This window comes from Nomascus leucogenys, chromosome 20, assembly GCF_006542625.1.
Source record: "Nomascus leucogenys isolate Asia chromosome 20, Asia_NLE_v1, whole genome shotgun sequence".
NCBI lineage: Eukaryota > Metazoa > Chordata > Mammalia > Primates > Hylobatidae > Nomascus > Nomascus leucogenys.
Genome location: NC_044400.1, coordinates 47,220,927 through 47,246,377, shown reverse-complemented (window position 1 = coordinate 47,246,377; position 25,451 = coordinate 47,220,927). Strand labels below are relative to the sequence as shown.

Sequence of the window (25,451 nt, the reverse complement as noted above, 5' to 3'; positions counted from 1 at the left end):
TTCAGGCAGTTCTTCATTAGTATTTCTTACAACTGAGGTTCAGTGAGAATTAGAAAGCAAAGAGTTGAAGTTAGCTAATTTGGTAAGGACCAAAGTGAAGATAATCTAAAAGTCAGGATTTTAACATACTGTATAGCAAAGGAGAACCCTACTTTCCCCCGAATTCTTTCACATTTCTTCATTGTTCTGCAAGTTGCCTGTTGAAGGACCTCTAGGGCACCTTCTTGTTCTGTGCTTCAGGGTGCTTAGTGTCTATGAATTAGACTAGGCATAGGCAAGTTGAAGTCCTTGAGGAATGACTTTATTCTTGGATGTAAATATGGGATTGACATTTTTTATCACAAACACTATTTGTACTGTTAATTTACTATCAAATCATAAGCATTCCATAGCTATGAGAAACCTAAGAAAACACAGTACAGAGTGGAAAGAGCGAAGATTTGAAGCCAGAAAGTCTGGGATTGTGTCACTGCTGTACGTGCAGGGTTGTTTCCAGCAGGTTAATGAACCTCCCTGAATCTATTTCCTTATTTGTAAAATTAGAATGATGAGAGCACATAAATTCATTTATAGAATAAATGTTGAGAATCTACTAGGTACTGGGTAGTAGAAAAACAGCTTTAAGAGAACAAATGAAATAATGTATCAAGAATCCTTCACTGTCTAAATTTATTCCATTCCTGAGTGCAGGTGGCAAGAGTATGGAAGGCAAGGAATTGCACCTATCCAAATGTATTTGGTTCCAGAGTTCGAGATGGCAAGTACAGAGAGTTGAGAGAATGAGGTGTTGGTCCAAAAATTTATCAGAATCCATTCGGTTCCTGTGTTCGGATGATGAGTTTGGATAATGAGGGGCACTTCCATTCCAAAGTATTCTCTAAATGATAGTGCTATACAAAATGATACCGTTCTGAAAATAGAGGGCCAGAGCTATTCATTGCTTCACTCCATTTATGAGAAAGGGGTTTGCTGAGTATACTAGGCAGGATGGATTATGCTGTGGTAACAAAAGAACTCTCATATCCTATTGATTTTAAACAGCAAAGATTTTTTTCTGTTACACTACATGCTGAATCAGGTCAGCAAGAGAACTCCGTTACAAATGGTCAGTCTCAGACTGTCGGAGGCTGTATCTCAACACGTGCTTCCACAGTTGTTAGGACAGGGAAAAGAATGTGGTGATTTTACATTGGCTTTTTTTTTTTTTTGAGGTGAAGTTTCACTCTTATTGCCCAGGCTAGAGTTCAATGGCATGATCTCAGCTCACTGCAACTTCTGCCTTCCAGTTTCAAGCGATTCTCCTGCCTCAGCCTGCTGAGTAGGTGGGATTACAGGCGCCCGCCACCATGCCTGGCTAATTTTTGTATTTGTGGTAGAGACGGGGTTTCATCATGTTGACCAGCCTCATCTCCAACTCCTGACCTCATGATCTACCTGCCTCAGCCTCCCAGAGTGCTGGGATTACAGGCGTGAACCACCACACCTGGTGTACATTGGCTCTTCAGGGCTTCTGTCTGGAAGTGACACATAACTTCCACTGCTATTTCATTGGCCAAAAGTCACTTGACTACACCCAACTTCAAGGAGATGGGGAAATGCATTTCTACCATGTGCCCAGAAAGAGGAGAACTGGAATCGTCTGTGAACGGTCTTAATGACTACTAAAGAGGCTTCAGAGTCCCATGAGCTAACACAGAATCTAAATAAATCAAAAGCCAAATATGTCAGTACAGTATTCTATTTAGAAAATAGAAAACAGCATTTCTTTATGTATGTGAGTGTGTTTAAACAGAATTATGCTAATGAGAATTATAAAGAACATCTTTTATTAGTTTGAAATGAAATGCTTTTGAGAACTCCACAATTAGGTTTGTTATTTTGGCCAAATGAATTTCATTCTTTTTAAATTGTATGTTCATTCAATAAACATTTGTTAAATGTGTATAAGGGGCCAGGTGTAGTATATAGGGCCAGGTGTAGTATATGGGGAACAAATGTGTATAAGGGGCCAGGTGTGTAAGGGAAGGCTCAAGACTGTGCAATCCCAGGACTTTGGGAGGCCAAGGTGGGAGGATTCTTCAGTCCAGGAGTTTTGAGACCAATCTGGACAACATAGCGAGACCCTATACCTACAAAAAATAAATAAAATTAGCTGGGTGTAGTGGTATGTGCCTCCAGTCCCAGCTTCTGTGGGGGCGGGGGTAGGGAGGTGAGATGATTGATCGTTTGTGCTTGGGAGGTCGAGGCTGCAGTGAGCCATGATCAGGCCACTGCACTCCAACCTACGGGACAGCAAGACCTTGTCTCAAAAATAAGTAAATAAATAAAAGTGTATAAGGCACTGTGTTAGGCCTGTGAGGATAAAAAGATAAATGAGGGTTGGGCATAGTGGCTCACGCTTTTAGTCCCAGCACTTTGGTAGGCTCAGGTGGGCGGATCACCTGAGGTCAGGAGTTCGAGACCAGCCTGGCCAACATGATGAAACCACATCTCTACTAAAATTACAAAAAAAATTAGCTGGGAATCATGGTGCATGCCTGTAATCCCAGCTACTCTGGAGGGTGAGGCAGGAGAATCGCTTGAACCCGGGAAGCAGAGGTTGCGGTAAGCTGACATCACACCACTGCACTTCATCCTGGGTGACAGAGTGAGACTCCATCTCAAAAGTAAATAAATAAATAAATAAATGGGGAGTTTACAATCCCAATAGAAAATAGCTATGCTTGAGTTTTCTCTCCCTTTCTCTTTAAGGCATCATTTACAGTATGTAAATGATGTGTATACACACATATATAAAATAGTGAAAAATACTAAATATATAAACTGTTAAACTTTGTTCCTCTCTGCCTTTTTGGACTTAAGGAGTTTTTCATGACAAATTAAACAATATTACTTAAATTAGCATAAGCAAAAGGAATGTTATGTTAGAAAAGGAATATAGTTTGTATCAGAGTCCAAGGGCAAGAAGTGCAACTGGGCCTCAAAGCAACTGGCACCAATAACAGAAAGCTAGGAGCTAAGGCTACTTTGTCTCTCCAAGTCTATATGATTTCTTGCTAGTGTCTCTGCACATGTATTTCTTTCTTCTTTTTCTCTATTGATTAATTTTTCTCTATTTTGCTGTTACATGGATGTTTTAATCTAAGAGTTTACGAACTTGAAACTAGAGGCTTTAGCAATTTCAGACAATCTAAAAATTTTTAAGTGCATTGTCTTTGTAAGCTCTTAACCACCAGACTTAGGAAATAATGCAGTTGACTCTAAGGTATAACAAATTAGTGTAACTGACAACTTTATAGTAGAGAAAGAGGCAGTTACAATAGCTTTCAATCAAAGAAACTGAGGTGCCATGGAAAGTTCTACACAATTAACATCAGCTTGCAAATTCTAGTGGGACAGGCTGATTATGATAATCAGGATAAGAAGGTATAACTGGATCTGACTTAAGTAACTACGATATTCCCTCCCTGAACACTGGCAAACGCCATCTCCATTGTAATCCTTTCATCCATCCCTACTTCCTCTCCCAGGGTAAGGATTGACTGAATTGTCTAACTCGTATAAGTCATCTGCTTGGATCCTGATACAGAGCTTCCTGGCTTCTCCTCATGGGTAATAATGCAGGAAGAAGGGCACATGTAATATACTACCTAGCTCTGCTCTTTTCTTCCATCCAAACTGGTCTCCTAGACACTCTTTATCTGGACATTTTACATTTTAATATGCTATTGTCATGTATCTTCACCAATTTAATCTAATTTTATTCTCAATAAATTTCTATCATTTTCTGTTAGACTCGTGTACGTAGCTTCGCTAGCAGAGTTCCCTTGCGTTTTCAAACTATGCGATATCTCCTTTCTTCATGTTTGAAAAATATCCATAGCTTCACCTCATCAGTGGCCAAAGAGATTAACTATGGGGAGATGGTATATGTTACCTGAAGAGGATTTCCCAGAAAAAAAAAAAAAAAAAACAAGATGAGTAAAAGCTGTGTATGAGATTAGATTCAGATTGTAGAATATCTGGAATGTCATATTAAGACTCTTAGACACTTGTTTCTGTGCACATGAAGGGGTTTTCTTGGGTTTAACTAAACTTCAAATTCAGAAAGCTTGTTTACTCAGAAGGCTATCAGACAGGAATCATAGTTTTCCAGCAGGGCAGCATCAAATGTTCCTCCTCAGTGGGAGTGATTTTCACAGCAGTCCACGCAGGCAGCTCATAGCCATCTGGGCAGCACCTCAGAGGAAGCTCACACTAGGTGGTGCAGGAGCTGCCTCGGCTTAAAAAAAGAAAAAAACCAGGTCCCACAGGAGCCAGTGTCTCTTACGCAACTCCATAGACTGAGTTTCCAGGGTTCTGTAAAAGCTATGCTAATTAAAAGAGCCATCACGGGGAAGTCAAAGCTATAGCTTCCTTATGAGGTATTTATGGTTCATTTATAGTTCTTGAGTCTTGATGCAAATTTACTAATCACAGGGATCATTTTTACAAGTAGTGTTACCTAGTAACAGTTGAGGTACCTAGTTTTACAGATGGCCAGGGAACAGAGCCAAAAGAGTTAACTGAAGCTTAACTCTACTCATACTTGTATTATCTGCAGTGCCTTTCATTAAGAAGTATTCCATAATATTTCTTTTGCTTATTTTGATGTAGTGTGTTTTTACTCTTTTTAAATTTTTTATTATTATTATTATTATTATTATTATTATTATTTTTGAGACAGAGACTCGCTCTGTCACCTGGGCTGGAGTGTGGTGATGCGATCTTGGCCCACTGCAACCTCCGCCTCTCAGGTTCAAGTGATACTCCTGCCTCAGCCTCCCAAGTAGCTGGGATTACAGGCACCTGCTACCACGCCCAGCTAATTTTTTGTATTTTTACTAGAGATGGGGTTTCACTATTGGCCAGGCTGGTCTTGAACTCCTGACCTCATGATCTGCCCCCCTCAGCCTCCCAAAGGGCTGCAGATCACAGGCATGAGCCATCACACCCGGCCCATTTACTCTTTTTTGTAATGGAGAAAGTGAAGTAAGTTGAGAGGAAGGTGAGCCTGGAAAGGCAGCAAAGACTACTAGATCATTAAAAATCCCGAATTCCATGCTAAAGATCTTAGCTTTTATTTGTCTTGTAGCTGATCAAAAACAAACAAAAGTAAATGTTTTAAGTAGAGTGATGTAGTCAAGAATTGCACTTTAGAAGGCTACTTTGGCGATAGCGTAGAGAATAAGAGAGGATTTAGACTTGAAGTTGGTTGGTTCATTTCTACTTAATATTTGCCTTTCTTTGGGGAGCTATTTCTCTGATAAGCAAAAAGAAGGAATACTCAAGTCTGTGCTCCGCAGGAGTTTAGAATTGCTGGCCTGGTTTCCGCATGGTTCTTTGGAGAGGCCTGAATCAGTTTGTCCTAAATTTATTTGTCATCTCCTTCCCCCCACTGGAGTTTGGGAGGACTACTCTGAAGTGCCTCCTAAGAACATTGGATTTAATCTAATGCGTGATTAACACTAAGAAATTCTAGCCTCAACTGATCTCCACTAATCTCCATTTGACCACTGAAATCCTCATTTTGCTTTTTGCTGAAGTTAAATTATTGAACAGGTTATTGGTGGCTTTTCTTTGGGTCTAGTTTTAGGGCAAGCTAGTCAGTTTCTTTAATGGTTAACTGGTTTAATTAACATTTGTAGTGATTAACCATTTCTAATTATGAGCAGTTGAGAAACAGTGCTTCACATTTTCTCCTCTTTATTGCTTTCACTGCCCATTACTACCCTTTCCCTACCTGACTTATGCTGTTCTAACAAAAATATATAATTTATAAAATCTGGATTGGTCCTACAGCAGAATCAAGTTGATCTGTGATTGGCTCATTATGTGATCAGAGAGCCCAGGCAACTTCAATTGATTATACTTGTGTCTGGAGAGTACTGATTGATTACTTTTCAAAAAAAAATTTTTTTAACCTCCATCACCATAAAGCTATGTGGAAGACAGAAACAATTCTGGATTTGGTTGAAGTCAGTAAAAGACAAATTTGTGGCTATCCAGATTGTTACTTTTTATGGCACGTAAGATAATTGGGTGTCTCAGCACATGCCAACCGTAATGGATCAGGCAAAAATTTAGCAGTGGTTTTCCATCATTTTTTTAATGATATTACAGTTTTCATCCTTGTGCACAGCAAATATATACTTACATTGACAAGAATCTTAAGGAGTGGATAGCAAGGGAACCTTGTGTTTTACCAGTCATCAAGCCAAAGGACTATTTTCAAAAGTAACGATTTTGTTATAGTAGTATCAACTGTAATAACTTTTACAGGTGAGCTTAAAATAAAGGCTATATATTATCAATTTAGCTGAGTTTTAAAATGTCCCTTGCTTTACTACCGGGTATCAGTACTGATAGGTAGTTGTGGAAGAAAACAATTCTTTTAATGTTACTGTGGGCCAGTACTTTTGTAAGAAACAGCAGCAGCAATTGGGAGGGAGCTAAGTAGGGAGAAATCTGTGAGGCACTTGTACTTGGTGAATAAATGTAATTTTGGCATTTAACTGCAGTTACGATGAACTTAATATTTTGTTACGTAAGAAATCACGTGTTCCTTAAGTATTCTGTTCCACTGCCCCCCCCCTTTTGTGCCTTACTTGCTTTTAGTTTGGTCAGATATTATCGGCAAAGAATTTGTCTGCTCTGCTACTCTCTACTAGACATCTAACCTTGTCCAAGTCAACTATACTCTCAATCTACTTCCTCATTTGCACAACTACTCTACCTGCCTCACAAGGTATTTTTGAGTAGTGAATGAGAATAATTCTTGCTTAGAAAGCAAGAAGCAGTGTGGTGTATTCGAAAGTATATGGTTTTTAGGGTCCATCCTGGACCCTACCACTCATCAGATGTAGGTATTAAATCAGGTTAATTAATCTCACTTCAGTATCTTCGTCTATAAGGAGTTGTGGGCTGGGGGCAGGAATGACCCCTGTTGGACAGAGTTTCTGACAACAAAATGCCCCAGTCAGTGTAAAGTATTTTATATATTATTGTGCTCATTTGGGCACTTAAGAGATAGTAGCTGCTGCTACAATTCCTGACCATTATTCAATACTTAGATGTGCCACTTACTTAATCCTATTACTGAAGAGAAAACTGAAGACAAAGGAGGTGAAGTGATTTGCCCAAATTATACAGCTAGCTGGTGAGTGGCTTAGCTATTGACTCAGGCTCTTTCTGCTGTGTCACTTAGGCTACCATTAATAAGTGATAATGTGGGAAAAGAACAGCAGAAGCACTCTCCACCAACTGCTTCTGAACTGACTTACAGCTCTAACCTGATGCACACTCTTCTGCTGTAAAATGTACTTACTGATACCATGGGCCAACTGAACACTCATGGATAAGCAGGCAGCTCCATAGCTGACCTATACATCTCTGCTTACTCGTTGAATTGAGTACTTACCAGAAGTTAGTTCTGTTTATTCACAAACCTGTTTTTAACAGTTAAACTTGTTATAGTAATTATAAAACATTAGTAAACATGTAAATTGATGAAAGTATAAAGAAAAGAGAATTCTTCCTATGAAAATTAAGTTGAATGCTTTGGGATGCCTCTATATAAATGAGTTATTTTAAAAATTCTATCAAGTTGGATAAAGGCTGGATAATTTTAAGAGACCAGGGAAAAAGTCATCAAAGTCTAAAGCAGGGCCTGTCAAAGGCCATCAACCAGCTACCTGGTCTTCAGACTACTAGGGGTCCTCAAGGATATAAGGAGTGCACATTAGAATATTAATTAACTACATTAGGCAAACTAATGCACACTGGTTCCGCAAATGTTTTGTTTTCATGGTGAGACTTTCTCCTTGAAGAAAGCGATGCATTAATTTACAATCTGTCACAAGTTTTTCCTGTGGTGGACAGACCACTGGTCTAATGGATTCTGTATTCCTATTATTTCAGAAGTGCTTTTAAGTTCTGTTTCCATTTATAGAAACCATAAGTGGAAATGATATGGAAATCATAGATGATGGATCATTATGGGTACGGCTTATGCAAGAAAAAGGACCCAAACTCAGTAGGAGACCCCTATCAAATATATGGCATTAACCCTATATAAAAAGATTCACAAATGAATGTGCATGTATATGGTTCAAGTTAAAATAACATCTTTAAAGGAATGTATTATTTTTATGATTATTGACTTTTTTTTTTAGTGGACCATCTATAGGTTTCATCTGAAAAGGGGGCTTTCACTGTACTCAAGAGTTGCAGGTTGACTGGAAATAAATCTTTGACCTCTGCAGCTGTCTAAGCTTTCCTTGCTATCTTAGCTTATCGTATGCATTGTGTGTGTATCTTCATCATGCTGTATTATAATTTTTAAATTTAATGTCAGTTTCTGCATTGTATGTGATATGGTAAAGGGACATAGTTTAGTTTAAAGGTTAAAGTTTACTCCATTTACTTTTTTTGCCTTGATTTTTTTCATCTCGATCTTCTCTCGTATACTTATAGGTATATATTACAGTGATTTATTTAGGATACACAAAGAAATAAAATCCTTATATTATATGGCTTTTACCATGAAGTCATCTTCAGTTTTCAGCATATATCAAAGTTCTTGACTGCTTAGTTTTCAGTCTACCATGTGGTTTATAGAGCCAGATCTCTTGGCATAACACAACTGCATTTAAATTGTGTGTGTGTGTGTGTGTGTGTGTGTGTGTGTGTGTATGTGTGTCAATCTTGCCTGGTTGCCCGAGCAACCGTGCAGTGGCACAGTCTTGGTTCACTGCAACCTCCACCTCCCAGGTTCAAGCGATCCTCCTGCCTCAGCCTCCTGAGTAGCTGGAACTACACTGCATCCGACTAATTTTTGTATTTTTGTAGAGATGGAGTTTCACCACGTTGGCCAGGCTGGTCTCGAATTCCTGACCTCAAGTGATCCACCCTCGGGGGTGCTGGGATTATACGCATGAGCCACTGCACCCGGCCTGAATTTAAATTTGACATTTTAAAATTTTCATTTACTGATTAAATTAGAAGTAATTCCCAGTTGTTTTTAACAAAGTGAAAGATTTAACATTGTGCTAGAAATCTTAGTTTCGAATTTCGAACTGTAAGTTTTTTTTATCACAGAAGAAATTTTGGTGCCATGTGCTTGTGGTATCGAGTGAATAGAATACAAAGATAACAAAAGATAACCAGTGTTAACCCAGGGCTCACTTGTTCACACTTTAAATTTCCAGTTTCTTAAATAGATTAATTTTTGGCTCTAGACTCCTGTCCTAGCTGTTTGATTGCTTGATACATAATTAAAACCAAACACGTCTAAAGCTGCAGTCAATCCTCCTGAAACAATATCCTTACCTCCTTACTTATGTTAATTTTAGTGTTCTTCTTCCAGTCACTCATATTTGAAAATGCTGTCATCTTTGACTTTTTCCTCTCCATTTGCCACAGCCATCCTATAAGGTCTCTGTAATACCTTCAACTTCCACCGCCCTTTCAGATCTTGTTGCTTCCAGTCAGATTTGAGCTGTGCCTCTCACATGGTAGTTTTCTGACTTGTTTCTTTATGAGGTATCTTCCCTCGTAAATCTATTTCTCACCATTGCCAAATTAATCTTAAGGTATTATCTGTAAATCCTCACCTCAAAAACCTCAACCTCCACCAAATAAAGGACATACTTACCTCTTCTTGATTCAGTAAGAGTTTCATTCAAGACCCTCTGTTGCTGGATTTTAAAATCTTTCAAGTCAAGAGCTGTGCCATTAATTTATTCATTTTTTAAAATTTAAATTCAGGAATTATTTAAATACCATGCACTGTACAGGTTGTTAGGGATATAGTGGTCCCTGTCCTGATTGATTTTTGTGGTCTATTTCCTCATCTTCGCATTCTGTTCTGCTTACAGAACAAAAGACTTGTTGCATTTACAGAAATACAGGATATTTTTTACATTTTTAATGTTTGCTTTTTATGAGAATGGAGAAGCAGTACAGAATATCTGGTATATTTCTAGAATTAAAGTCAAGGTTAGTAAAAGTAGATCTCAAATCTTTTAGGGTAAATAACTTAAATTTTCCACCACCATACATTTTTAAGTGTTAGGGAATTTACATGTTGGTAGAATTATACTAATATTCAAATATTTTAAATCAAATTCTGATAGACCTAATTTGACAAAGTTTAAAAAGTATCCCAGAATTATTAAACTTTGGAGGGCGCTTCAAAATCATGCAATGCAACTTACTCTTTTTATAACTGAGGAAAAACAGAGAGGTGAGAGCTGCTGGGTTAGTATGGTAAAACTCTTGATTTTTTTAATGCAGTGTATATCACACACTTAAAACTTTAGAAATAGATTTATTAAAATTGATGAGCCATAAATACTGTTTTCTAAAAAACTCTATGTGAAGAGAGATTGATGTAATTATGATTACTAATATAAACTAGTTACCAAATAGCCATGATTTAAATTGAGTGAAGACATAGCTTTAAAAGCCACGCTGTTGAAGTGAGCTCACCTTCAGTCTATCTTAATGACATTTCAGTGTTTCTATTGTAATACTGAATAGTGTCATCTTTTAAATTCACAGACTAAAATTTGAGCAGTTTTGAAACAGAAGTTGCACATGGGTCCTTTAATTACATTTTGAAAAATGTATTCATAATTGACATATTATCTATTTTAAATAATATGTGAGCTTTTGTATCTCAAGTTTAACCTGAAATAAAGCAAGGTTATAAAATTAGAGGTATAGAATATAATTTTGTAATTAGTTTGAAGAAAGTGTGTCCATTTGAAAAGACATCTGTTTAGCCATTGGATGTCAAGTGATAGAATTTTATGCCTTAAGAATGAATAGAAACAAGAAATTCTTAGAATAACATTGTGATTTTTCTCCTAAGTTGAAAAAATACTGTACGATTTTGTCAGCCAGGCACCGTGGCTGTAATCCTGGGACTTTAGGGAGCCATGGCGGGTGGATCACTTGAGCTCAGACATTCGAGACCAGCCTGGGCAACATGGCAAAACCCTGGCTCTACAAAAATTAGCCAGATGTGGTGGTGCGTGCCTGTAGTCCCAGTTACCTGGGAGGCTGAGATGGAAGGACCACCTGAGCTCAGGAGGTTGTGGATGCAGTGAGCTGAGATCGAGCCACTGCACTCTAGCCTGTGTGACAGAGTGATACCCTGTCTCAAAAAATATATATATATTTTGTCACCAAGGTAAATGTGTCTGTAATTTTAAAATCAGATTCTTAATTTATTTTATAATTTAAAAAATAGTATAAGTATATACTTTTATTATTGCTTTTATAATTGTTGGATTTTATTATAGCTCTTATAATTGTTGAATAATTTATGTATTCATTAGAGAAATATTTTTTGAGCACCTACTGTCTCCTAGGTACTATTCTAAGTGCTGGGATTACAGTGATAACCAAAACAAAGCCCCACTTAAGCTTACTTTGTAGTGAGGATAAAGACAATAAGCAAATAAACATCTAATATGCCAAGTGGTGGTAACTGCTATGAAAAAAATTAGGAGGGTCAGCGGGCTTGTGAATGATGAGCAGTCTAATTTACAGAGAGTAGTCAGTGAAGACCATTTTGATAATTTAACAATGTAATGATTTTTAATACGTATTGATCTTTTATAAATAATTTTCCTGGGAAATACTTGTCATCAGAGCTGGATAAATTTTGGGGCAAAACAATTTTATATTGTTGGTGAAAGTTGTTGGAACAGAAGAAAAAGTGTTATTTAAGTAAATACTGAATTTCATGCCATAAAGGCATTAATGTTTAAGCTTACTTCATATTTTTATAAAGAAAATATCAGAAATATAAGAACTACAGATCAAGAAGATAAAGATTGATAACTTAATAGAAAAAAAAAAATAGAGGCCTAAATAGCCACTTCATGGAGGATATCCAGATGACCAATAAACATGAAGAGTTACTCAGCCACATTAATAGTGAAGAAAATGTTAAGGAAAACCAAATGGGATACCATTACACACCTGTCAGAATGACCAAAATTAAAAAGACAATATGGCCAGGCACGGTGGCTCACGCCTGTAATCCCAGCATTTTGGGAGGCCGAGGTGGGCGGATCACTTGAGGTCAGGAGTTTGAGACTAGCCTGGCCAATATGGTGAAACCCTGTCTCTACTAAAAAAAAACAAAAATCAGCCAGGCTTGGTGGCGCACGCATGTAATCCCAGCTACTCAGGAGGCTCAGTCAGGAGAATTGCTTGAACCCGGGAGACGGCAGTTGCAGTGAGCCGAGATCACGCCACTGCACCCCAGAAACCCTGTCTCTAGTAAAAACATAAAAAATTAGGCGTGGTGGCGGGCGCCTGTAGTCCCAGCTACTCGGAGAGGCTGAGGCAGGAGAATGGCGTGAACCCGGGAGGCGGAGCTTGCAGTGAGCCGAGATTGCGCCACTGCACTCCAGCCTGGGCGACAGAGCGAGACTCCGTCTCAAAAAAAAAAAAAAAAAAATTAGCTGGACATGGTGGTGCGTGCCTGTAGTCCCAACTACTCAGGAGGCTGAGGCATAAGAATTGCATGAACCCGGGAGATGGAGCCTGTAGTGAGCCAAGATCGCACCACTGTACTCCTGCCTGGGTGACAGAGTTAGATTCTATCTTAAAATAAAATAAAATGCACATACCTTCAACCCAGCAAGTCCACTCCTGGCAATAAATTCTGTAGATATAAAAGCCTCACAAGGATGTTTCTTTCAACATTATTTTAATGGCAAAAACCCAAAAACCTGAAATCAACCTGAATGCCCATTAGCAAGGAGATAAATTGATTTTTATCTTTGTACTTAATTGATTTTTTTACAGTAATGAATTGATTTTTTACAGTAATGAATTAATTTTTTACAGTAATGAAATATGTAACTCTTAAAAAGATTATTAATTTATATTTCCATGTATATATAAAATTAGGTGAGAAGAGCAAGATGCTAAAAGATGAATACAATATGATCTCTCTTATAACAACAGCAAATCTCTTATATATGTGTGTATAAGTTTGTCCATGATTTATAAACATGGAGAGAGGTGTGAAAGGCTATATGTACCAAGCTTGGCGTCAGCAATGATTACCATGGGAATGAGTGGAGGAGGATTGGCAAAATAAAGGTATCATCTTTCCTTGCCAGATGTTTGCTGTCTCTGGCTCCTGCCCACTCAATGCCTATAGCACCCTCTGGTCATTCCAGCAACTAAAAATCTACCACCACCACCACCTATTTTCCAGAAGCTTTTAGGAGCAAGTTGGTGCTTCCCTTGTTGAGAACCAGCTACTTAAAGTAACTGAAGTGTTTACAAAGAAGATAGTGCCTGAGCTAAACCTTGAAGGATGAAGTGTGTTTTTTAAACCAAAGTTTCTCTGGGAGGCAAACAGTGTTATAAAAGAGGGACCCATAATGTAGACTGCCTTGACTGATGAAGTGGTTTGTCTATGTTGGAAAATGGTTAGAAATAAAGTTGCATAGCTAGAGTGAAGTTAGAAGGATGTTGATCAGAGGGAGTCTGACAAAGGTGAGAGGCGAAGGGAAAGTGTCATTTCACTCTCTAATGCGTCCTGCACAGTACCGCCAAGTTAATTTTCTAGAACATTGTCCTGCTCAACAGTCCATTCAATAACGCCTTTGCTGCATGCTCAAGGCATTTTATCTCATCGTATTCATCTAACTTTATCTCTTACTACACCCTAAAATTAATTAGGTATGGCTGGCTGATCAAACTGATTATTTCCCACTTCTTCCTTGTAAATATGCCCACTTCATGCTTTTATTAGAATCTTTTTCTGTAGAAATCTATCATAGCAGCCTTCTCCCTAATGAAAATGGCCCATACCACTCCATTGCCATCCTGATATCTCCTTTCTTTCTTACAGTTTTTATGGTTTTTCCCATATTATTTAGCATGAAATCGTACTTGGCTTTTTATGCTTCTCATTCTTGTTTCTCTGAATAATTTGTATTCTCTTAAAGAGTTGTGTGAGGTTAAGACAGACACCTCACAATATCTTTGTAAGCCTCCAAAGTAGTTTTTGTTTTTGTTTTTTCGTCAGCTTAGATAGGCATTGCCTTTTGTATGGAATTAGTTGATAAAGGAGTAAATACTGAGCACCCTGAAAACTCAAATTCTGCATTGATAGATCACACCTTAATATTGCAGCATTTTAATGTTTCTTATTTTACCTTATCAAATATTTTGTATTTGGTTCAATAGCTAGATTTAATTATTTTGGGGGTTAGGAACCAAGATGTATATATCTCTGTGTCCCTGACAATGCCTAGTAGATTGCATTGTTCACAATAACTACTCAGTATTTTTGAGTTTATTTGTATTTGCTTTATCAATTTGCCTTAACTGTAACCATGTTCAAACCATTGTTTGTTTTGCTAACAACAGAGGGCACCATTAGGGCACTTGTACACCCAGTAGTCCTATCTCAGTCCCTGGTAGCTTTTTTGAGCCGCTCTTTCCTTTTCCTAAGTAATGTGATAGAAATTTGGATATTATACTAACTGGCAGTGGCCCATTTCTACTTATAGAGAAATCCTGGCCTCAGTTTATTTGAAAAAGAGTATTTGTTACATTTTGATCCTTTGTAGTTTTCAAACTTTTTATTCTCCTCATTATTCTTTATCCAAGTGAAATCTTACCCAGGATCTTACTATATTAATTAGATCCATTTGTTTTCTGAAGGGAGAAGATAGAGGTGAAGGCAACAGTCTGGAGCCCCACCTTTGTACTCCCCTTTCCTCCTCATTCTCCATCCAGAGCACAGCTGGAAAATCACTGTAACTCATCTTAATTTTACAAATGCTTTTTAAAAAACTTGTTGTGTGGTATTTCACTTGGGGACTTAGTTTAGAAATAGAAACATTTTAGTTTTAAAGTGATTATCTTTAAGTACAAAGGGAAATGCTATAGAATACATTTATTGTTTCAGCAATAAAAGAGTTAATATACTAAGCAGCAGAGACTGAGATACTGCAACGGGGATAGTGTTTTCTGTCTCTGTCGTTTGTGGTTTAAGAAAAAGGGGGTGGTGTTCTGCATTTGAAAGGACTTTAATGAATGCTGTCAGTGTTTGTGAGACCTAATGGTCAGTATGGGAAAGGAGAGCCGGGAAAGTGGTCTAGCTGCTTCAGGATAGGTGGATGAGAGTTTGCTCTGATTGAACGGAATGTTCCACCGTGTTTCATCTTTATTCATTATCCTTTGTTCTTTAAAATCTGATATATTGGCATAAAAGTAATTGTAGATATATATATGAATGTGATTTATTTTCCTTTACATCTTTTTGTTGTGTACAGCAGGGCATATACTTCTCTTGTCTTGGTTGGATGCACAAATCTGTGTGCAGTGCTTTTTGCCCGTTGCCTAGACGATCACTTGGTTTCTCTGAGGATGTCTGGTTCTCGTAAAGAGTTTGATGTGAAACAGATTTTGAAAATCAGATGGAGGTGGTTTGGTCATCAAGCATCATCTCCTAATTCTACAGTTGACAGCCAGCAGGGAGAATTTTGGAACCGAGGACAGACTGGAGCAAACGGTGGGAGAAAGTTTTTAGATCCATGTAGCCTACAATTGCCTTTGGCTTCAATTGGTTACCGAAGGTCCAGCCAACTGGATTTTCAGAATTCACCTTCTTGGCCAATGGCATCCACCTCTGAAGTCCCTGCATTTGAGTTTACAGCAGAAGATTGTGGCGGTGCACATTGGCTGGATAGACCAGAAGTGGATGATGGCACTAGTGAAGAAGAAAATGAATCTGATTCCAGTTCATGCAGGTTGATTATTTTCTTACTGTTAGAAAAGGGGTGTGGGGGTATAGCTCTATAATGTTTTTAAATAATTTAGTATTTATTATTTAAAATCTGATTATATATGTACATCTGCATACACATATATAATATCTTGGTATGAACATGTGATACTTCTGCTAGGGTTTTTCAATGTTCTAATATTCTGTAAAATTACAAAGACAACAAATAGCATTCATTTTGAAATATCTTGTGTTCTATATATAGATCTGGCTCAGCTTTGAAAATAATATATAGTAGCGATTTCATGTATCATTGCCTGTGGTTTGCTTCATTCATTAACCTTCTATATTCATATCAAAACTATAGAAGATATTTCTATAGTATGAAATTTTATGGACATTTTAGTTTATAACAGATGATAGAGTCATTTTTTAATTTAATGAAAAGGAAAGGTTTTACAAAGAGATGCACATTTTAGTTACCAATTTTTTGACACAATTGTAGTTGTCAATAATATTTTTCTTATGGTTATTTCTCTTTGTCCTGTCTGTGTTACAGCTCTCCAGACTAATATAGAGAATACTAAGTAACATGTCTCTAAGATGACAGCTACTAATTCCTGTTACCTTCACTTTCACTGAAATGTGTGCTATTTAGGGAAATGAAGGACATTCCTTCAGGAGAGTTTAAGGGAATGTAGAGGGACTAGATGTGATTATCTGGTGAAAAGGGGACAGGAAGAAGGGGAAATCAGTTAGAAGAAAGAAAATAAAGAAAAAATTGGTAATTTCATAGTGACTTTATCTACCTTTATCTTGGAATCTGGCTTTATCTTTGAAATGGATTTTCTTATTAATCAGTTTAAACTACAATAAGATTATGTAACAAGTTAGAGCATGAAAGTCATCTTTCTGATTAATCTTCATTCAAAAATATTTCTAAATATTTAAAGGCACAAATAGCTTATCATTTGTCTAATTTGATTATTATATTTTTCTCTTAAAATTTCTGTGCAGCTTTTGATAACACTTGTAATTTGTAAGTTGGTTATTAATGATGTAGGTGTCATATGGAATGAGACAAAATGAATTTATATATTTAAGTATCTCTTACTTGAGGATATTTACCACCTTTTCCTCTTCTAACCTTAAGAATGTGGAATTGGAAGGATAAAAAAATGTATACTCTAGTCATCTGTCATCATTTGTGTAATGGAGAGAGGGGAATATCTGTATGTAGGTAAATAGTGTATTTAATTTAAATTTTTAAAAATTAGTTCATGACTTGGCATTATCTTAAGGGAATAGAAGCCACTAATAATTTAATTTGGAGATCAATTGAGCTAATGTGGTTTCATTGTTTGTATTTTCTTTGGAGACTTGTTGCCATAAAGAGAACAATTTATATGGTAAAAGATTCATCATTTTTGTGGAGAACCAAAGAGTAAATGTTTCATTTGAAAATCAATATATCAAGAATATTTTAACAAAGTTAGAAAAAATAAAACATTCATTTACCAACATAAGTAAATTGACATATAAAACTCTTAACATGTATCTACTACTGGAGAAATTATAATGTGAATATAAAATTTTTATACATGTGTAATCTTGGAAAAATTATACACACATTGGTTGCTATAATTCCTTACAACAAAGGTAGTTTGCATGGCTAATGATTACTGAAATAAAATTAAGCTATTCTTTAGTATGCATACAGAAATATCTTGGTGGGCTATTCATTATGAAATAAAAAGATTATCCTTTTTTGACTGAGAGATTGCTATGTGCATTCTTCAAGAATTTTAAATTGACGTTTTTAATTTATAGGAGATATAAAAATAAAATGACATTTTTAAAAATCTAAAATAAATGAAGTTGTTTAAAAATGCTACTCAAGAAGACTCATCAAAGTAAGATGGGTGTGGACAGTTTACATCTTCAGTGACCAAACTATTCCAAAAATAAAATTTCAAAAATAAAATGTACTGTGAGAAAATGTTTTTGATTTTTAGATATGAGGGGAAATATGTCAAAGCAATTTAGTATTTTGGATGGTTTGAAATTTCAATCTTCTTATTGCAAATAAGGAAAAATACAAACATTCAAGATTTTAGAAAAGTCCTTTGTGTGTATATTCTTTTTCTCTATTTTTTTCTAGATTAAACAGATCTAATTTTTACATCTTCCTTCAACACCCTGGCTGAGTCTTTGACCTTTGTCATGAAGATACATTTATTTGCCCTCAGCTTTTTGATTAAGTGAGCAGTCAGACTTCTCTAAGTAGTTGTTCATCTACTGTAAACAAATCAAAGCCTGTCACTGTTAATGTCACACTGACATTCATCAATTTTTTTTTTTTTTTTGAGACGGAGTCTCGCTCTGTTACCCAGACTGGAGTGCAGTGGCGCGATCTCGGCTTACTGCAACCTCTGCCTCCTGGGTTCAAGCCATTCTCCTGCCTCAGCCTCCCAAGTATCTGGGACTACAGACATGTGCCACCACGCCCGGATAATTTTTGTATTTTTAGTAGAGATGCTGTTTCACCATGTTGGCCAGGCTGGTCTTGAACTCCTGACTTCAAGTGATCTGCCCATCTCGGCCTCCCAAAGTGCTGGGATTACAGGTGTGAGCCACCACACCTGGCCTCATCAATTTTTTAAATATAACTTTGGAACAATTCTTTGTCTTACATAATATTTTGCAAATAATATATAGTAAATATATAGTAAACATTCTGAGCATACTACAGATTGATATCTTAAAATGTTAAAGACATAATGAAGAAATGCATATGATATACTAATTACTTGTTTTAACCGTCACAATATTTACATGGATTTCAGAACTTGAACTGAAATTTTGAGTTTAGAAAAAGGGGAAGACAGCTAAGTGGTCTTACATACTCAGAATCTCATTAGCCACGGTGGATCTGGACAGTTTAAAGCAGGAATTAAGGGACAGCATATGTTGGTCGTGTTTTATCAGTTGTATTCTAACAAGGAAAAATGTCTGTCTGAGTCTTAGACTTCTGGTAATTTCTACTGCCATCCACCTAAGTGATTTAAAAGTTTCTCGCCTTTTAACTTTGACCTTGCCTCTGTAGCCTAGCTACCTTTTCTCCATGACAGTCATCTAAGTAATTACTTTGGTATTAAAATACAAACTTAGTCTTCTTATAACACAAGGAATTTTAGACCTTAAGTAACAGAGCTGTCACCTTTTATGTGAGCAATAGGATCCTAAGTCCTTAATTGAGGAGGAATTCATACCAGGGCTAGCAAATCTATATGGTGGCCCACCATGTAACCATAGTATAAACATGATTTATACTTCCCTTGATTTACTGACCTTGAAATTATGTAATTTTTGACATATTTTCAATTGGCAGAATTTTATTTCAAATTTTATTTATAAAGTTAGAGTTTAATATCAGGCTGTTTTTTACTCCTTTTGCATACAATTTTACTGCACTTTACAAGTACAGACGCCTCCTGACATAAAACTTTTCAACTTTACGAGATGATGGAAAAGCAACATGCATTCAGTACATTCCCCAACTTACAATGGGGTACGTCCCAATAAACCCACAATACATTGAAAAAATATCCTAAGTTGAAAGCGCATTTTCTATTTTTGATGGGTTTATCCAGACATAACACCATCATAAGTTAAGGAGCATCTGTGTTAAAAAATAATCATTGCTGATACTAAGCAGTGCTTCCTAACTGTGAGGCACTGTTCTAAGCACTTTACTATATTAACTCATTTAGTCTTCACAACAAATTCTTGAGTTAGGTTGCTGCTATTATCAACCTAATTCTAATTTTATAGATGAGTCAAGTGAGGCACAGAAAGGCTAACTTGCTTTAAAATAGCTGCATTTTTTAAAAAGAAACTTTATTTTTTAGAACCATTTTACATTTACAGGAAAATTATAAAAATGATACACGAAGTTCCTATATACCCCATACCCAGGTTCCCCTGTTATTTATATCTTATATTAATATGGTGCATGGGTTATAGTAATGAACCAGTGGTGATACATTATTGTTAACTAAAGTCCATACTTTATTCACATTTCTTTAGTTTCTTACCTAATGCCCTTTTTCTGTTCGAGGATCCTATCCAAGATATCGCATTACATTAAATCATTATGTCTCCTTAGCCGCCTCTTGGCTGTGACAGTTTCCTAGATTTTACTTGCTTTTGATGACCTTGGCAGTTTTGGGAGTACTAATCAGGTGTTTTGTAGAATGCCTTACTCAATTGAGATTTGTTTTCCCATAATTAGACTGAGGTTATGGGCTTTGGGGAGGAATACCACAGAGATAAAGTGCCATTTTTTTCACATCATATCAAAGATACACACCATTAATCTGACTTATCACTGTTGGTATTGACCTTGATCACTGGGAAATAGTTGCATTTTTAAATTCAATTAAGTTGTAGATTTCATGCTCTTAACAAACACTGTACTATGATATATTGCCTATATACTTGTGACTATTCATTTAATCACAGAGTTCAGCTATAGCATATAGCTAATTATTCATTCTAACTAGTTTCACCTTCTTTCTTCAGTTAATTCTCTTCTCTTAGTTCTTGAGAATGCCAAGCTTGGCTAGGTTACAAGTATAATCTCTTGACTCACCCATAACTCTTTTTTTTTTTTTTTTTTTTTTGGTGAGACAGAGTCTCACTCTGCCATCCAGGCTAGACTGGAATGCAGTGGCGGGATCTTGGCTCACTGCAGTCTCTGCCTCCTGGGTTCAAGCGATTCTCCTGCCTCAGCCCCCAGAGTAGCTGGGATTACAAGCACGTACCACCATGCCTAGCTAATTTTTTTTGTATTTTTAGTAGAGATGGGGTTTCACCGCGTTGGCCAGGCTGGTCTCAAACTCCTGAGCTCAAGTGATCTGTCCACCTCGGCCTCCCAAAGTGCTAGGATTACAAGCATGAGCCACCACACCTGGCCCCATAACTCTTTATCCACAGTCTTCTACCCCATCTTACTGGTTGCTTGCCTCTCTGTCTTTCCACTGCAGATATCCCAAACTCTTTATTTTTGGTCAGTTGATTTGCTACTCTTCAACTCATCCTGAAGGCATAGGTCCTCCTCCCCTCCCAACAAGAGGTTATCTGCATAATATCACCCCTCCTCATGGGCATTCTCCTTTTTCTTGACCTTCTTTGTGTTGTCTCTGCATCTTATTATTTGATCTGGTCTATTAATTCTGGTTCAGTTTTAAATTAAAATCCTCTAATGAAAAAAATGTGTTTCCAGGGATAGCAGAAGAAGTTTATAATGAACTTGTATCTGGAAAGGATAATATTGCATTGTCTCTCCTCTCACATATATGCCCACATCTTATCATGGACTCCATTGAGAATGTAACATAAGCTATGTAACCTCTCCCCAGAAAACACTGTGTGGTGTGTGTGTGTGTGTGTGTGTGTGTGTGTGTGTGTGTGTGTGTGAAATATCTCATATAGGATTCAAGGAGTTCAAGAACCCTCTGAAGGCTACCTGTATGCTGCATCCATCAAAGTTCTTAGTTTTAAGCAACTGAAGTTGACTGGATGATTTAAACAGAAATAGGAATTTATTGAATCATAGTAGTTCCCAGAACTGCTGGGAAAGCTGAAGAATTGGCATACGAAAAGGATAGGTCCTACAGTTACACAGTTGACCTTTTAAACTCCAGATTGTTTAAGCAGAAAACCTGTCTTTATGCCATTTATTGCTCACATTTTATTTTACCTGTGTTTCACTTGGAACTAGAGAGTGAGGTTTTAAGTGTTCAGAATCAGATATATTAGGCATGAAAACAGTGGTATGTACACACACATACCTCATAGATAACTACGTAACTACATAACTTGCTCATTTAACTTTAGGAAGTATATTAGTAAGGCATAGGCTAAAATGATATAACAAAGAGATTCAGAAACACAGTGGCTTAAATTAGATGGAAGTTTATTTCTCTATCACCTCACAGGTGGGCAAGTGGCCCAGGGCGGATAGGTAGCTCTGCTTCACAAGTTCATTCAGAGACCCAGGTTCCTGTTATATTGTTTCTCCTTCCTGTAGGATATTATCTTTTCTGCATGATTGAAGCTTACTCAGCTGTCCCTCAGCAGCCAACCGGTAGGAAGGACTGAAGAGAGGAAGGGAAAACATTAAGCAAGCGACACAAGTTGCACATATCAGTTCTGCATATATTCATTGGTCACATGGCCACAACTAGTTACAAAGGAGGCTCAGAAATACAGTCTCACCCTGGGTAGCCATGTCTCCAGCTAAAAGTCATTTACTGTGGTAGATATAAAGAATGGATCTGGGGTTATAATCAACAGAGTGCAGGAAGTGAAGATGGCTGAATAGAACTCTTCAGAGTTCTTTGGATCTAATTTTTAAGCGAATTTTTCCCTATTACATTATATATATATATACACATATATACATATTTATATTATTTTTATACTTTTATACCATATATATATATATATATAAAACCATAGAGCCATCAGAAAATAGAGATAAGTAAAAGTGAAAAAAGTAAAAATCATCAACTACCCAGCCACCTCAAAATACCAACTGTTAATTTGGGGAAGTGTCCTTCTGGTATATTTTCTATTACACGTATAATGTGTTTTTAAAATAAAAATCTCAATCTTATTGTACATATTGTTTTGTAGCCTGCTTTTTTTGCCCTAATGTAAGTTTTTTAATTAGGACTCGTGGTTGAAAATGACAGAAGCCCAAATCAAACTGACTTAAACAAAAACTAGACATTTTTGGTTCACATCAATAAAAAGTCCAAGGATAGAGTCTAGCTTTAGACATGGCTGGATCCAAATGATCAAATAACACCAATAATCTGTTTTTCTCCATTTCTAAATTTTGTTTTCCTTTGTGATGGCATTATCTCAGGTAGTCTCTCAGTGCGGTAACGGAAAGGCCATTAACAGCTCCAAGTTTACTTTTTGTCAGCTTAGCAAGCTCAATGGAAAGCAAGTGACACTTTTCCAAGAGTGTGATCAAACATCATGAAATTGACTCTGATTGGTTTTGTTTGGGTCCTGTGCCCACCTGAACCAACTGTTATTGCCAGGAGCTACAATACTCTTATTGGCCAGGCCTCATTGCCTTCTACACCTCTGACCATTCCCTGTAGACTGAGGCAGGGAATGTGTGGTTTCCCAAAAAGTAGAGATGGGTTTTATTACCGTAAGAAGGAATGCTGGATAGGCAAAAACAATGTCCACTAAACAGCTCTCCAGGCCATTAAATATTCTATATATTTTCAAATGGCTCCATCATTCTTCCATGTATGGATTGTCCTTTTGTTTATTTAACCAGTATTCTATTTTTTTGAATGTAGATTGTTTCCAGTATTTCTCTGTTAGAAACAACCTGTGATAAACCCTGTAGCTAGATCTCTGTATCTATTGATGATTCTTTCCTTTGGACAAAATCCCAAGGATGTTCACATTTGAGGGGTTTTGATTTGTATTTTCAAAGTCATTTCAGGAACATTTCTATTTTAATTCTCACCAGCATTGTATAAAAATGTCCATTGCCCTTCCCCTTCATACTGGTTATTATTTAAGAAAATTGGATTCTTATAAACAGCAATTAACTCTCTTCACCACAGATATTCTGGCACTATCCCAGGGGAAAAACACCCTGTAAATTTCCAAATCAAAATATATTTCTCTTGAGGAGGGAAATGGTGAAGACATCCATTTTCCTTAGCTCTTATTATTTCTCTTTACACAATTGCCTTGTCTCCTCTTCTTCCTCACCCATATAAATGTCAAGACATATTTCAATTCTCACCTACTACTTGTTGACTTTCTAAACACTAGCCCATACTGATCTTCCCCTTTTCTGTATTCCAGTAGCAATTATACTCCAATTAAAGATGCACAAGATGATCAATTGCAGTAATGGTTAAAAATACATATAAAAGCTTCTATTTATATTTTATCTTTTAAATTTCTATTTTTGTATGTATATTATATAGAAATTGTACAATAGTGTCTATATCTTTTATAAATTAGTAAATTTGGGCACATGCTTAAAAGTATACTGAAAAGGATATGTATCAAATTTAGAGACTGCTAGCCTATACCTAGCAACTTGTAGTTTTGAATATTTGTAAAAGATGACAAAAGATTCATAATATAGTAAGCACACTTCTGCAAAAACATGAGTTCTGAATGCCACAAACTAGGAGTAAATCACTTACCTAGAGAGGGAGCCAAATAGACTATTTAGAGTTTCAAAAGAGCTTTTCTTCCTACTCATAATCATAGACAGTATAACTTTTATAAATTAATTTGTAAAACTTACTTTGAAAAATTACTCCATTAAGAAATTCTAGTGTAAATTCTGGCAATAAAAGTAAAAGGATCTAAATAGTTTACAATAAAAAGGTGTATTGGCCCTGGTGTGTATTGTGTGAGCACATGTACATGTAAGCACATTTAAAATCTTGGGAATTACAAGGGTTAGAGTTGCTATTTCACTTTTTCCAGATATGGAGCTTGACTCTTCAAATTCCAAATCCCTTCACTAGGGAATAATATCTTTCTTAGCATTTCCCCAGTTTCTAACTGGTGCAGTGCTGCACATTAATAGTTGCTCTGTGAATAGTTGGTGACTTGTTTCTATTTGATACTTGCCTCTTTTCTATGTTTAGGCATTTTTCTGACTTTAAAATTCATTGCCTACTGCAGAGAGAGACATAAGCTACAAATTAAATGTTTCCCTGTAGACTAGAAATATTCAGCAATGTATTCATTACAGTGAAAGTCTAATATAAAAGATTTGAATGATCTTATGTAATTTTTTGAAATATGATTTGCTATCTTAGTGGTATCATATAAGTAAAACTAAGCAGAGATGTTAGATGTATTTCCTCTGTTGTTATGTAAAAGATCAAGTAGAAATCAGAGAGAAATATATTTTAAATGCTTCAGGAATGGCCTGTTCCCAGTTATTTGTGTTGTGGGTTAGGATGTCTACTGGGTTTACTAAAAGCCATTTTAAATAAGAAGTATGAAATTTAGTTATAAAAAATGATAATGCCAGGGATCATTTTTTTAAAAAGACAACCATCCAAACAACATTATATAAAGACAAAAGACTGTGATTACAGGCCTTCCCATTGGCCACTGAAAAGCAGGGTTCTACTAACAGTAGCTTTCCTTGATTGTATACTAATCTGCACTAGGGCTGTGCGTGCATTATATCATTTAATAATCTTCTCTTGAGGGATCCCCTAAAAGACAGCACTATGTATTATTTCTGTTTTGCTGTTAAAGAAAGTAAGCCTTAGAGAAGTTAAATAACTTGTCCAGAATTATACATAGTGAGTGACAGAGTGAGAATTGAACCCAGGTCTATAGGGCTCTAGACCAGCACTGCACAATGGAACTTTCAGCATTGATGGAAATGTTCCATATCTGTACTGTCCAATTTGGTAGCCACTAGCCCCAAGAGACTACTGAACACTCGAAATACGACTAGTGCAACTAAAGAACTGAATTTAAAATTTTTATTTAAATTAAAATAGCCTCATGGGGCTAGTGGCTACTGTATTGGACAGCACAGCTCTAGAAACTTCCT

General features: G+C 36.5%; 1 protein-coding gene across 3 annotated transcripts in view; it reads left to right on the top strand.

The window, feature by feature from the left end:
* KLHL5 (kelch like family member 5) overlaps nucleotides 1–25,451 on the top strand; it is a 73,446-nt gene that overhangs the window by 2,726 nt on the left and 45,269 nt on the right. Inside the window, exon 2 of one of the 3 annotated variants that reach the window (XM_030800919.1) lies at nucleotides 15,360–15,836. The exons of 1 other annotated variant lie outside the window; for it this stretch is intronic. In XM_030800919.1, the coding sequence (XP_030656779.1) occupies nucleotides 15,454–15,836 (383 nt within the window). In that variant the 5' untranslated portion in view covers nucleotides 15,360–15,453. Of the gene's footprint in view, nucleotides 1–14,511; nucleotides 15,837–25,451 lie in introns of those variants that run through there. One more of the 3 variants, XM_003258586.3, reaches the window with a different exon arrangement.